The following is a 14,010-nucleotide window of genomic DNA, read 5'->3' as shown; positions in this document are numbered from 1 at the left end:
CCTCCACGGGCCGGGCAAACAGGAGGCAAGAAGGGGGAAGGAGGGAAAAGGGCATTTGGGCTCGTGGCTCTGCCTGTTTCTTCGGCCTGGGTGGTTGGGCTGGCCCGAGCCGCCAGGCGAGCAAACACACAGCATAGAATTGCTGCTCCCAGACAACCCGGTTTCCTTTGCACCACTCAGGGATCTATGCCCCCTAAGAACGAAGGGAGATCCCTATGCCAAGAACACAGACCGGCCCGCCCCAGCCCAACTAGGCCACCCAACCCCCTCTTTCTCTGAGAAGGGGGGTGCCTGGCCCCCTTCCGTGCCCCCTGCCGCGAAGGCAGCAACGGCCCATTCCAAGATCAAAACAAGAATTCAGGGATTTGTGGGGTCAGGGACACGAACCGAGGGTTCTTCTGCAGCAGTGGTCTGTAAGGAGGCGGGTCCAGGAAGGGGACAGCCCCTCTGCAGATTGATTGTGGGTGGGGAGGAGCCCAGAGCTGGGGAAGACCCAACAAAGCTTTCGTGCTAACCCTTGCCTTGCTGGAGAACAAACTGGAGCGCTAGGCACAACAGGTTCAGCATCCATACCTCCTTTAAATGTCCTCCCCATACCACCCCTGACCCCACCTAGCACCCTAACCTCTCCGCCCCCTCCCCGGGCTTTGCTCCCGCTCCCTGCCCCCACAGCCTGTGACCTTGTTTTGTGCGCAATGCCTCTTGCTGGGATATGAGACAGTGCTGGAGTCAGGCGGACAGTAGGTTAGCAGGAACAAGTGAATGAAATGAGCACGACCCACATTTCCTCATCGCACCAAAACTTCGCAGATCCTGCATTGCAGAGCTAGCGCTTTTTCCCCCCCTCCTCTTTCTCTCTTCCTAATCTCTGCTAGGCCCCTACACACGTCTGCATTTTTGCAACCAGCACAGATTTTTTTTCTACAGGGTGCAAACTGCGCATTCTAATGAGCCAGAGCTTCTTCCTGCCGCATTGAAAAGCTCTTTGGCAAACTGCTTATTTCCCTTCCCCCCCCTTCATTTAGAAGAGGGGGAGGGATCCCAAGTTTGCAAAATCTCATCCTCTCCAACCTCCTCCCTTCCTCCCTCCCCCAAGAAACTGCAGTCTTTCCAGCCCAACAGCTGCAGACCAGAGGAGAAGGGTGGGAGGAGGGAAAGTGAGCCCTGCTCTGCCGCCTTTCTCTGCAGCCTGGGCTGGCAGCCCACTGCACACACACACCCCCCTTTTCCTCCTCACCCCAGTCAGTGTTTATGTAAGTCTCCCAGAAGCTACACATGGCCCCTAATGCCTGCCCAGGCCACGGCCTACTCACGAGGACTGTCATGAGTCTCTGGCCTCCCCCAGGCAGCTGCATGTAGAAGTCCAAGGAATGGAGAGATGCCAGATAAGGAGAGGGCTGGTGATGGAGCTTGGGGTAAGAGGTGGGGATGAAAACAGAACACAGGTACTCATCCCCCACCACACACACATACACTGTGTGTGCACAGGCAGATGCACACACACACACACACACACACACACCCCTGCCTCAAGGACAGCTGGTGGGCAGGTGCAAGGGCTTGTAAGATGACATCACCAGTGGGCTCCAGGAGCAGCAGGGCAAACGCTGGGAAAGAGGCGTTGGCATTGCATGACCTGGATGCCACTGCCCCCTGCTCACAAGGAGGCTCCCGAGGATAGAAGAAGCTATGCCTGAGGCGCAGTTGCCCTCAACAGGGTCTTGTGGTGTGGGAGATGGCTGGATTCTGAAAGCAGAGCCCTCCGTGGAGCTTCCCAGAGCATCTGCTGGAGCAGCATTAGGTCAGGAAGGGCTAGTTCTAGCAGGGTATGCTGTTGAAACAGGCACATAGAAGGTTAGATGCTTCCTTACAACTTTTCACACCGTCGGCACCCATACAGGATGCAGGCATTGCAGATTGAAAGCCTCAGTCTGCTGTGCCATCATGCCGGCTCCCATATGGGACAGTTTTGTTTATTGGTTTTGCTTGTTTAAAATGAATTGACTTAAAAAATTTTTTTAAAGATTTATTTAATTTTTATTGGAAAGTCAGATTTTAGAGAGAGAGGGAGAGATGGAAAGATTTTCTGTCTGCTGATTCACTCCCCAAATGGCCATAATGGCAGGAACTGAGCTGATTCAAAGCCAGGAGAGCCAGAAGCTTCTTCTGGGTCTCAGAAATGGGTACAGGGTCCCAAGGTCTTAGATCGTTCTCCACTGCTTTTCCAGGCCACAGGCAGGGAGCTGGATGGTAAGTGGAGCAGCCAGGACCTGGATGGGTGTCCATACGGGATCCCAGCACATGCAAGGTGAGGACTTTAGCCACTAGCCTACCATGCTGAGCCCAATTTATTGATCTTTTTAAAGATCTTTTTTATTGATCTTTTATTCATTTTGGGAATGACACGTAGCACAGCAGGTTTTCTGATTTTTTTTTTAAATAAATGTATTTGAAAGACAGAGTTAGAGAAATTAGAAAGAAATTGTTGGTTTAATCCCTAAATGATTTCAACAGTCAAGGTTGGGCCAGGTTGAAGCCAGGAGCTGGGAATTCCAGATTATGACTTTGGATGAATGGTAGACACCCAACCATTCCAGCCATCATTTATTGCTTTCACCCCAGGGCATTAGCAGGGAGCAGGGGCCGAAGCAAAGCAATCAGGGCTTTAACCAGCACTCGTGTGGCATGCCAGCATCACAGCAGCTTCACTCTCCATGCCACCATGCTAGCCTCTGTAGGCTTGCTTTTTGTACCCTACCCAGGCTTCCTTTCCCTTGTACAGTCAGAAGAGGGGAATGTGGGTTGGAAAGAGAGACGAATTTAAAGGCAGAAAAAGTGTGGCATGAATAGAGGTTTTGAGAGCAGAGGGCACTTCAGGCTCCTGTTCTCCATGATCCAGCTTGCTACCAACCAGGTACCATCCTCACTTGGGAAATTCCAGAATCTGACATCACATGGGGCCGTTACTAGGGAGGGTAGCTGTGGATTGTGGAAAGTTTCCTCTTTAGGACCCTGGGATTGAGTCTCCCACCCTGCACCTTCACTGTGACATTGATAATGATACTTTCGAAAGGTATTGGTGTAGGCAGGAGGCGGGAAGAGCTTCAGCCTTTCCAATCACCTCCACCAATCCGGCCATTCCTTGAGGCGACATCTTCTCCATCTTCAGGAATGTGCTTTGTGCTGCTTCAAGATGAATGCCTAGGTTCTGGCATCCTGAGCAAGTTCATAGACATCTCTAAGAGTGTTTCCCCATCTCTAAAATAAGAATGCAGACCCACAGCATGGGATGACTGTGAATATTAAGTGAGAGAATGTGTGTAAAGCCCTTAGCACAATGCTTGGCATACAGTTAGTGCTGAATACATATTTATTATTTCCCTTCCTTGGAAAGAGCCAAAAATGAGGATGAGATAGACTCTGAGGCAAAATGCTTCTGTGGAACCCAGGCCTGGGTCATGCCTTTCTCCCCTAAGATCAAGTGAGTTCAACCTTGCCCCTCCTTGTGCAATGTTCTCTCCAAGACCTGGAGGTTTGGGGTGAGGCTGAGGAAAGCAACCCAGTCTTTCAGGAGAAGGATCCAAGAGGCCAGGGGATGAGGCTCCCCAAACACATGGCTGCTTCTTTGGTTCAAGGGCATCCCCAGGGTTTCTGTCCCAGGTTTGCCTCACCTGGGCAAACAGGTTTTTTACTTTGGGTAAGGATTCCTTGGTGAGAAAGGAGGGGGATGGGAAGGCACCTCCCAAAGCGAAGCATGACCTGTTTTCTACAAGGATCCGCCCTCAGTCAGTAAGGGAAGCAGTGGGCCCTAGATGTAGGACACTCTGGACTGGCACAGGGCGTTGCCCTGTTACCTAAAACAACCTACTGACAAGGAGAAAAGATCATGGGTCAAATGCACACACCCATGTATATGCGTAGCATTTGCACTCACACTGACACGCAGCCCACGCTCACAATCCAACACTCTTTCTCTTTTTATTTTTCTCTCTGTCACACACAGTGGCCAGAGCATACAGTTGCTCACTCAATCCTTCTTCTACTAGGTCTCTGCTGTCTTAGTCCAAAGAATCCAGCATGAAATACACATTTGGAAACATACACCAAGGAGCCAACACTGCCCTGCCATAATGAGCTCAGTCCCCAGAATACCTTGGGATTCGGGTAGAATCTCATAGCACACCTTGCTGTGCCAAATCTCGGGTATGCATCTGTTCTATGCAGACCCAAGCTGAGCGTTGTGATCACAAATGCAGTACTGGAGCTGGTGCCACAGCATAGCAGACTAATCCTCCCCCTGTGGTATGAACAAGCCATTTGGGCACTGATTTGAATTCAGGCTTTTCTGTGTTCAATTCAGCTCCCTGATATGTCTGGGAAAGCAGGGAAAGATAGTCCAGTTCCTTGTGTCATCCCTGGTACCCACATGAGAGATCTGGAAGAAATCACTGGCTCCTGGCTTTGGACTGGCCCAGTTCTGGCCATTTCAGCCATCTGAGGAATGAAACAGCAAATGGAGATATCTCTCTCTGTCTCTGCTTCACTTTGTAACTCTTTTACATTAAAATAAAAATGGCCCAGTGTGGTGGCCTAGTGGCTAAAGTCCTCGTCTTGAACATGCCAGGATCCCATATGGGCACAAGTTCTAATCCTGGCAGTTCCACTTCCCCATCCAGCTCTCTGCTTGTGTCCTGGGAGAACAATAGAGGATGGCCCAAAGTGTTGGGACCCTGCACCCATGTGGGAGATCCTGAAGAAGCTCCTAGCTCCTGGCTTTGGGTTGGCTCAGCTCTGGCCATTTTGGCTACTTAGGGAATGAACCAGCCAACAGAAGGTCTTTCTCTTTGTATCTCCTTCTCTCTGTATATCTGCCTTTTCAATAAAGAAAAAAAAAAACTTTAAAAATAATAATAAAATATAAAAATAGAGTCCAGCTCAGCCTGTGCATTTGGTGCATACTGCTTAGGAGGCTTACATCTCAGAGTATCTGGGCTCAAGTTCTGGCTCAGCTCCCAATTCCAGCTTCCTGCAGACACGCACCCTGGGAAACAGCAAGTGATGGTTCAGGTAACTTGAGTCTCTGCCACCCATATAGGAGACACAGATTGAGTTCTTAGCTTCTGGCTTCAGTCTGGCCCAGTACCAGCTGTTGTGGGCATTCAGAGAATTAGCCAGTAGATGGGAGATTTCAGTCTTTGCCTTTCAAATAATTTTTTTCAAAAGTATTTATTTTATTTCACAGGCAGATTCGCAGAGAGGAGGAAAAAACAAAGAAAGAAAGAGGATCTGCTGGCTTATTCTCTAAATGACTGCAGTGTCCAGAGATGAACTGATTGGAAACCAGGAGCTAGGAGCCTTTTCCAGATATCCCATGTGGGTTGCAGGGCCATTCTCTGCTGCCTTCCCAGGCCACAAGCAGGGAACTAGATGGGAGGTGGAGCATCTGGGGCACAGACTGGCACCCATATGGGTTCCTGGCATTTGCAAGGTGAGGATTTAGCCATTGAGCCATCGTGCCAGGCCCCCATCAAATGAATTTTTAAAAAAGACTTAACCATTTTTATTGGAAAGGTAGATACACAGAGAGGAGGAGAGACAGAGAAGAAGATCCTTCATCATAAGATTCATTCCCCAAGGGGCCACAATGGCTGGAGCTGAGCTGATCTGAAGCTAGGAGCCCGGAGCCTCTTCCGAGTCTCCCAAGTGGGTGCAGGGTCCCAAAGCCTTGGACGATCCTCAACTGCTTCCCCAGGCCACAAGCAGGGAGTTAGATTAGAAGTGGGGTGTCCAGGATTAGAACTGGCTTCCATATGGGATCCAGGCACGTTCAAGATGAGGACTTTTTTTCAGTTATTTAGGCCACAGTGCCAGGCCCATGGATTTTTTTTTTTCAGTCTCTTGTTGTTCTGAATTTGGCTACGGAAGGAATGGCGTATGTGTGTGTGAGTGTGTGTGTGTGTGTGTGTAGAAGCGAACTGGAATGTTCACCTGATAAGAGGGAGAGGGAGGATGTGTTTAGATGCATCTGTTGACTTAAAGCTAAGGTTGAGGTCAAACAGAGGCCAAGATTTTACTTCAGGTCCCCATTTCCCCAAGTGCCAAACAGACAACAGCCTCATCCCTTCTTCCAACAGAGAAAGGGAAAGAGTGGCAGATGAGAAGTTTCTGAAGCCAAGGAGGAACCTTTTCTCCTCTGTTTCATTTCTTGTAGAAGAAAAACCCCAGAATTACCAAGGGGGTAAAGGAAGGGTCTTATAAGACATGCAGAAGTGGAAGGGAACAGAGGTAATCCCTTCCTTAACCTCCCCCTCCCCCAGTCTTGGCCTTCATACCACACAAAGACTTTGAATCCAGCGGGCTTCTTGCCAAAAGCCTGGCTGACTGAATTTCAGCTCCCCCTGCTCCTCAGGAGAGGGAGGCTGGCCCTACAGCTCTCCATCCAACAGACTCAGAGAGGGAGTGGTGAGGGCCCTTCTCCTGCAGACATCAACACCCAGCAAGTAGGAAGCAGGTGGGCAGCAAGCAGAGTAGAGGGACTTGGCCAAGATGCCAGCAGTTAAAAGGAATGTGCCTGAGGCAGATCTGCGGCTGTGGGGAGCTGGCTATCTCACCAAGGGCCTGATTTAGGTCCAGCCCCGTGGGCTCTGGTTGTGGCTCAGACACAGAGTCGAACAGTCCAGGAGCTGGCAGTTCACTTCCCAGCTTTCCCTCCAGAGCCCCGTGGGAGGAGGAAGAAGGGGTTGGCGGCAGAGCTCAGAACCAAGTTTTCCTGAAAAGCCTCTTTCCTTGTTTGTCCCAGCCCCTCCCAGTCCCGCCCACATCCACCGGCCACTGCCAGCTTGCAGCTTCCCAGTTGTGTGCCTGAGGGCCAAGGGCAGGCCAAGGCCCAGTCCACAGTCTCTTCTACCCTACTTTTCTTGGGAACTAGGAGACAAAGGTGCAAACCAGCTCGTGCTGGGGCGTCCCCCTCCCGCAGGTTGTCAGCTTTCATCCCCTCCCTTCAGTCGGCCTCACGGACTGGCAACCTGGCTGCCCTTGTATTCCTCTCGGCCTTCACGTTGTGTTGCCTGGGCATCCATCAGTGCTGTCCCTGGAGCTGCGTGTGTTTGAGAGGAGAGGGGCTTCCTGGGTTAAGAGAGCGCTCCCTGGAAACGCTGGGCTGAGGAGGAGTGAGGCTCCCGCTCACATGATTGCTGGCTCCCTGCTTTTCCTTGCCAGCCAAGCTCTCCTAACAGCAGCGGCTGCTTTGTGAGGCCTGCGTGTTTCACCAGTGGGGCAGATGAATTCACCTTGCTCTTCCACCCTTCTCAGGCTGGGTAGATGGAACCAGCCAGGAAGGTCTGACCTTGGGCCAGTTCTCTTCCTCCAAGCCTCATCTTCCTCTCCAGTAAGAGGAGGAAGAATGAAGGGGATCTTCATGATCCCCCACCAACCCCGAGCTGCACTCTGTGTAATCCACAGGATGTCTTCAATTTTTGAGGGGTGGAGTGGGAACTCTGGCCCCAGACCCTGCCTCACCTCTGCCCTTTTATCCCAGGGCCTTGGAGCACTTTCACCATAAAGTTCCCTTCTCTTGTTGTCCTCCCCCCTCCCTCCACACATACAAAGGGAAATGACTCACCCCAAAGTCACCTCGAGTGGGTGGAGTGGTGTCACATAAGCAAACAGGGACTCCCTGGGGTCATCCCCACCTCTGGGCACTTCTTTCCCTAAGGGTAAAAGGTGGGTACTCTCAGGGAAGAAGAGAAATTAAGGATCACGTTTCTTCGCCTTCCACGGCAGAAGGCAGCCTAAGCTCCTTCCTCCGGGGGAAATCTCCCTCCCTTGCCTCCCCGAGCCCCCCTCCCCCCTCTACCCTTCTCCGCGCCTCTCCCTGCAGCGCCAACCTAACCTCAGGGAGAGGTCAGCCCTGCAATCACGTGAAGCCCTCACGTTTGCAAGGTTTGCAGAAAAGGCCTGTTAGCTTTGATCTCCTGGGGAGCTGCCAAGCTGGCCAGTCCCGCCCCAGGAATTCACATGCCCTTGCCTCACAGGCTTTCCAAACACACCACCCTGCCTGTGGAGCACACTCCACCCCACTCCACTCTCAGCTCCTCTCCCGTTCCTGCAAGCGCGTTAGCAAAGCAGAAAGGGGTCCTTAACCAGTGGACTACAAATCCCGACAGCCTCAGCACCGCGCAGGCGCATGGGGCTCAACGTGCCGGCTGCTGGAAAAGTGTGTCACTGGGGCACGAGGCGCTCCCTGGGATCACATGGTACCTGCTCCAGTGCCGCGTGCGGCCCGGGAACCCTGGGCTGCTGGCGCCTGCGCAGAGCACTCTGTCCCAGGCAAAGGCTCGGGCAAAAGGCGGCTGAGCTTGGCAGAGTGAAATACTGCTGCTGAGGGAACGTAGCGGGGCACACGTCTCGCTTCTCTGCGCCCGGGCGCCCCGTTTCTCGCCATCACCTACTTACTTCCTGCTTGCAGCCTCGCTCCCTCTGGGACTTTTGCACAGGGAGCTCTAGCTCGGCTATCCTGCAGCGCTGCGGAGCCGGCAGCCGGTGCACTGCAGAGATCCGAGCCTCCTTGCCGCCTTCTAGGCAGAGAGCTACCGCAGGCTGCTTCTCCATTCCCTGCCCTCCAACACTCTTCTCTGCTCTTCCCATGCGAAGCAGAGCTCCGTGTCCTCCGCGTCCTAGCCTTCCTCAGGACTGCAGTCCGGCCGCCTCAAGACCTTGCTGCAGAGCATCTCAGAGCCTGAGTGTCAGCCGCGGGGTCCACTCCCCGCCCTCAGCCAGTGCCCGGGGGGCGCCAGCGACCATCGCAACCTCCAGTCTGTGTCCAGGCCCAGTGTGAATGACCGCTGTCGGCCGGTGAAGCCATGACGACCCTGGACTCCAACAATAACACAGGTACTGAGATTTTTCCTCCTGTCATCATCCTGGTCCCGCCGCTGCTTCCCTACCTCCCTCTACGCCTTCTGACCAGAACAACTTTGTAAGGGGACTCCGGAGGGGCAGGGGACGGCCAGCGAGACGACCGGGACGTAGGGTGGGACTGGCAGAGCGGGTTGTTCTTGCTCCTCCGAGCCCCAAAGCTTCGCTGAGCCTAAAGGACTCTCACGGGTCAGGAAGGAACAGAGAACCGGTAGGCGTGCGGTCCTGAAGAGTTGAGGGGGATTGGGAGCTTCCGGGCAGTTTGCCGAAAGGCCCCACGTGTCCACCCTTGCAGCTGCGGCATCTCTAACCTCGGGTAAAGGACGGCCCCTCTGCCTTTTAACCCTTCCTCCAGTTCCGCAGGCTCCAGGGAACCTGACACACCGTGGAGCGCTCGGGGCTGGGGCAGAAGGGGCCCGGGGAAGGAGCTGGCTGTCCCTGGGGGAATCCTCCGTGACAGCCCCGGCGGAGTCCCGCAGCGTGGTGCCCGGCTCCGGGAGCGCACCCACCGCTCCCCGGCCGCCGCCTGGGCTCACATGGCCACCGAGCCGGGCCCACGTGCTGCGTTTGTTTTCATTCAGCACAAGCCGTGGCCGCCACCCCATTGGTCCTTACCTCCCGGCCCCGTTACATAATGAGCTCCGCCCCCCCAGGTTGCCCCGGCAACGCGTGTTCCCGTCTCTCCTCCCCTCGGCCGTCCCGGGCCAGCCTGGGCCCCGGACGCCGGGGAGGGGCCGCTGCTCCCCGCGGACGGGAAGCGGGGAGGGCGGAGCCCCGAGTTCCGGGGTTCCTCGTTGGGGAGCCACGTGCGAGAGGCACACGTGGAACGGGGACGTGAGGACGGCTGAGGGCCGGGCTCCCGCCCCGCCCTGCCGAGATCTGGGTGAAGCTGGGCTGACTCACCGCCCCCGCCTGCCTCCTTTTCCTGTCGGCTTGCCCGGCCCGTCCACCCTCCCCGCCCCCCCAGGAGAAGATGGAGATCCCTGACCTCTGATGGCCTCGCGTTCCCCACAGGGGGCTCCCACCCAAGCATCCTTCTGCTTTGCTCCCTGTTCTGTCGGCACCTGCTTGGTGCTGAGTTTAGACTCCGCTCCCTCATGTCCCACATTTTTTCTCTCCTGGGTCCCGCAGGCACACTTGCCCTGACCTCCATCCACCTTGCACAAGGCAGCCTACCTCTTTAGGATTTCCCCCAAAGCACCGGCATCCCAGATCCCCAGCAAGAAACCTTCCTGTTTTTCCGTCTTCTTTCCCACACCCTCTCCGGAAAACCAAACCCCGGTGGGGGGAGTTGATTTCCTTTAGGTCACTAAGCAAGTTGGTGGTGATAAATGTGAGAAGAGACTGTTTTGAGCCTGTTGCTCACTTCCAGGTTCCAGTCACTTTGGATGAAAGTCTTTACCTTGTCTTTTGGGGAGGGGGGCGGGATGAGGAAACCAGGTCACATTCATTACCATCAAATAAATATCCCATCCCCCACCTTGGCCCTGAAACTGCAGAAGCTTATCTGTTGTGCAACTATTTTACAGGGAGCTAGGTTCACCCTGATCAACCTTGAGCTATTTAAAGACTGCCCTGCCCAGTTTAGTGTGTGTCAGTGGGTGAGCAAGACATGTGCCTCTGCAGACACGGTGGCATGGCATGTGTCAGCTCACACGTGTCCTGGGATCCTCCTTTCTCCTGCCCCACCCGGGGCAGGCCAAACTAGGTGCTTGGCAAATGTGTGCTGGGCAGGTCACCTTCTTCTAACACCGAGGGAGCAGAGCCACCTGGATGCTGGGAGACTAAGAGACTGAGGTCCCTGAGTGGCCAGAGAACTGGGGTTATCACCCAGCTTGTGATCTGAAAGGGGGAACTCCGGAGCCATGGGTTGGACTGTTGCCACTGCAGGCCCACCTTGCTCAGTCTGGCCGTACCCAGTCTTTGCTGGACTCCCAGATAAGAGAGTCCACTGTGATAATATTCTGAGGCCAGGGCAGCTTGGCAGGGCATGTTTCTTCTTCCTGTTCCTTTGGAGGAAAGGTCACCCGGTGAAGTGGGCAGGTGGCTGGCTTCTTTTTGTCAAGCTCCCCACCCTGTTTATTATCAGCCATGCATCTGTGACCTCTGATCTCATCCCTAGGAAGGTCCCGGGATGAAAATGGGCAGTTGATGATAATGATTCTGGGGAGAGAGGGCATGGTGACGAGTTCTCAGCGGCTCATCCCATCCCTTGTTCTGCCATGCTGTGAACTCAGTCCTTACCTGGAGTCATGCCCTGAGGACGGTGGTTAGGACAGAGAGGGACACAAGGGAGGTGCCCACAGGGGTCACCCTCACACCCAGAGAAGGAGCTCAGTGGATTCTGCAAAGTGTGGCAGCTGTTGGCTTTCCATGCCATGACCTGTGTGCCCTGAGGAGCTGCTTAGCAACTTCAAGGTTAGGGGCTCCAGGAGGTTAACTCTCTGAGTATAACCAGCAGGGTTTGGGAGAGGTGCATATGTTCTGGCACCCAAAGCCTAGCACCTGATACTCCTTTGCTTGCCATTTCTCACCAGGTGGCGTCATCACCTACATTGGGTCCAGCGGCTCTTCCCCGAGCCGTACCAGCCCTGAATCCCTCTACAGCGACAGCTCCAACGGCAGCTTCCAGTCCCTGCCCCACGGCTGCCCCACGTACTTGCCACCATCACCCACGGGCTCCCTCACGCAGGACCCGGCTCGCTCCTTTGGGAGCATTCCAGCCAACCTGAGTGATGATGGCTCCCCTTCTTCTTCCTCATCCTCTTCCTCCTCCACCTCCTCTTCATCTTCCTTCTATAATGGGAGTCCCTCAGGGAGCCTACAAGTGGCCATGGAGGACAGCAGCCGAGTGTCCCCTAGCAAAAGCACCAGCAACATCACCAGTGAGTAGACTGCCAACTGACTTGGAGGCAGGGAAGCAGGCAAGGGCTGGGTTGGATTTGACCCCTGGTCTTGGGGGTTCCTCCTGGAGCTGCCCCAACCCCCGGCCAGCTCAGTCTGATCACCAAGTGCTCCTAGCTCTTGGAGCTCCTCCTCGCTGTCTCTGACCCAGAAAGCCTCCGTCCCTCCATCCCTGGCCACTGAACCCAGCCTTCCCCAGCTTAGTCACAGTCCTCTCTTCCCACAGAGCTCAATGGTATGGTGCTGCTGTGTAAAGTGTGTGGGGATGTCGCCTCGGGCTTCCACTATGGAGTACATGCCTGCGAGGGCTGCAAGGTGAGGCAGACATAGGGTAAGGGCAGTGGCAGAGGAAGGCCTCCCCTGGGAGGTCACAGGGCCGGAAGGGGTTGGCTGGGCTCACTAGGCGCTCCTGCCCTCCAGGGCTTTTTCCGTCGGAGTATCCAGCAGAATATCCAGTACAAGCGGTGTCTGAAAAACGAGAACTGCTCCATCGTCCGCATCAACCGCAACCGGTGCCAGCAGTGTCGCTTCAAGAAGTGTCTCTCCGTGGGCATGTCCCGAGACGGTGAGGCTGCAATCCACAGCCCGCCCCTCTTTCCAACCAGCTCCTCAGCTCATCTTTCCCTCACGATTTCCCACACCGAGATATCTGTGTCTTGCATTCTCACGTCCACACATTGTCCTGTGTCCTGTCACTCTCCTGCTGGACACGCCTATTTGGCAAAGCCCCTTGATGGGCGCGGCCTCACTCATTTTACTTTTAACATGCAACATTCCTCATATCCCCACCTTGCGTATGGGATCCTGCCCTTCGAGGAGAGAGAAGGGAAGGAAGGGATGTGTGTGAATGCACCTGAGAACTTCCTGATGTTTTTCTCATCCTGTCACAGCCGTGCGTTTTGGGCGTATCCCCAAACGAGAAAAGCAGAGGATGCTTGCTGAGATGCAGAGTGCCATGAACTTGGCCAACAACCAGCTGAGCAGCCAGTGTCCGCTGGAGAACTCTCCCATCCAGCACCCCACCCCAGGCCCCATGGGCCCCTCGCCACCTCCTCCTGCTGCAGTGCCCTCACCCCTGGTGGGCTTCTCCCAGTTCCCGCAACAGCTGACGCCACCCAGATCTCCAAGCCCTGAGCCTACTGTGGAGGATGTCATATCCCAGGTGGCCCGGGCCCACCGAGAGATCTTCACCTATGCCCATGACAAACTGGGCACATCACCTGGCAACTTTAATGCCAACCAGGCAGTGGGGAGTCCTCCAGCCACCACCCCACATCGCTGGGAAAATCAGGGCTGCCCACCTGCCCCCAATGACAACAATGCCTTGGCTGCCCAGCGTCATAATGAGGTCCTCAATGGTCTACGCCAGACCCCTTCCTCCTACCCTCCCACCTGGCCCCCCGGCCCTGCCCACCACAGCTGCCACCAGACCAACAGCAACGGGCACCGTCTATGCCCCACCCATATGTATGCAGCCCCAGAAGGAGAGGCACCTGCCAATAGTCCACGGCAAGGCAACTCTAAGAATGTTCTGCTGGTGAGGGCATGGGGTGGTGAGGAGGGCAGGGGGCGGGGAAGAATGAACTTGGCCTAGGACAGCTGGGGGTGCCTAGAGGCTGAGTGTGGGGTAACTCTCTTCCCAGGAGAGGATTCCTGACCTGCAGTCCAAGGCTTGGTCTGAGAATCCTTCATCTCCACCTGGCACCTAATTGCCACTTTGCCTACAACATCCATCCTCTGGGGTCATAGTCCCCAGTGCAGGTGGAATCTGGGGCACAGTCCTCCCTGGCTGGGAGAATCTCCTGTGAGTGACACTGCCTGGCTGACACTCCCCTTCTTCCCCAGGCATGCCCTATGAACATGTACCCGCACGGGCGCAGTGGCCGGACCGTGCAGGAGATCTGGGAAGACTTCTCCATGAGCTTCACGCCCGCTGTGCGGGAGGTGGTGGAATTTGCTAAGCACATCCCTGGTTTCCGTGACCTTTCTCAGCATGACCAGGTCACTCTGCTTAAGGCGGGAACCTTTGAGGTAAGTCACTGTCCTCCCTACTCTTGACCTTGGGAAAAGTGGAGCAGAAGGACTTGGTGCCTGAGGTAGGGAGGGGCCCCAACAGGCTCTGGAACCCCAGTGTCTTGGACTTAATGACAGTCTGACAGAAGGGCAAAGTGACATTCCCCCTCCTCCCAC

At 55.0% G+C, this 14,010-nt stretch overlaps 1 protein-coding gene across 1 annotated transcript; it reads left to right on the top strand.

Moving 5' to 3' along the window:
* The first annotated feature begins 8,268 nt into the window (after positions 1-8,268).
* On the top strand, positions 8,269-13,719 carry NR1D1 (nuclear receptor subfamily 1 group D member 1). Its single transcript, XM_041000445.1, has 5 exons — positions 8,269-8,892; positions 11,454-11,801; positions 12,047-12,135; positions 12,241-12,385; positions 12,711-13,719. The coding sequence occupies exons 1-5, from the start codon at positions 8,862-8,864 to the stop codon at positions 13,412-13,414; spliced, it is 1,317 nt and encodes a 438-aa protein (XP_040856379.1). The 5' UTR covers positions 8,269-8,861; the 3' UTR covers positions 13,415-13,719.
* The last annotated feature ends 291 nt before the right edge of the window (positions 13,720-14,010 follow it).

The sequence above is a fragment of the Ochotona curzoniae genome, unplaced genomic scaffold (genome assembly GCF_017591425.1).
Source record: "Ochotona curzoniae isolate NIBS_2020 unplaced genomic scaffold, NIBS_Ocur_1.0 scaffold_2453, whole genome shotgun sequence".
Taxonomy (NCBI): Eukaryota; Metazoa; Chordata; class Mammalia; order Lagomorpha; family Ochotonidae; genus Ochotona; species Ochotona curzoniae.
Note: the sequence above shows the minus strand (reverse complement) of the source record. Positions and strands in the feature narration are given on the sequence as shown.

Coding starts and splice junctions, on each gene's coding strand:
- NR1D1 (XM_041000445.1), top strand. CDS start 8,862: ATGACGACCCTGGACTCCAACAATAACACAG. Junction 11,802..12,046: donor AAGCACCAGCAACATCACCA/GTGAGTAGACTG, acceptor CTCTTCCCACAG/AGCTCAATGGTATGGTGCTG. Junction 12,386..12,710: donor CGTGGGCATGTCCCGAGACG/GTGAGGCTGCAA, acceptor ATCCTGTCACAG/CCGTGCGTTTTGGGCGTATC.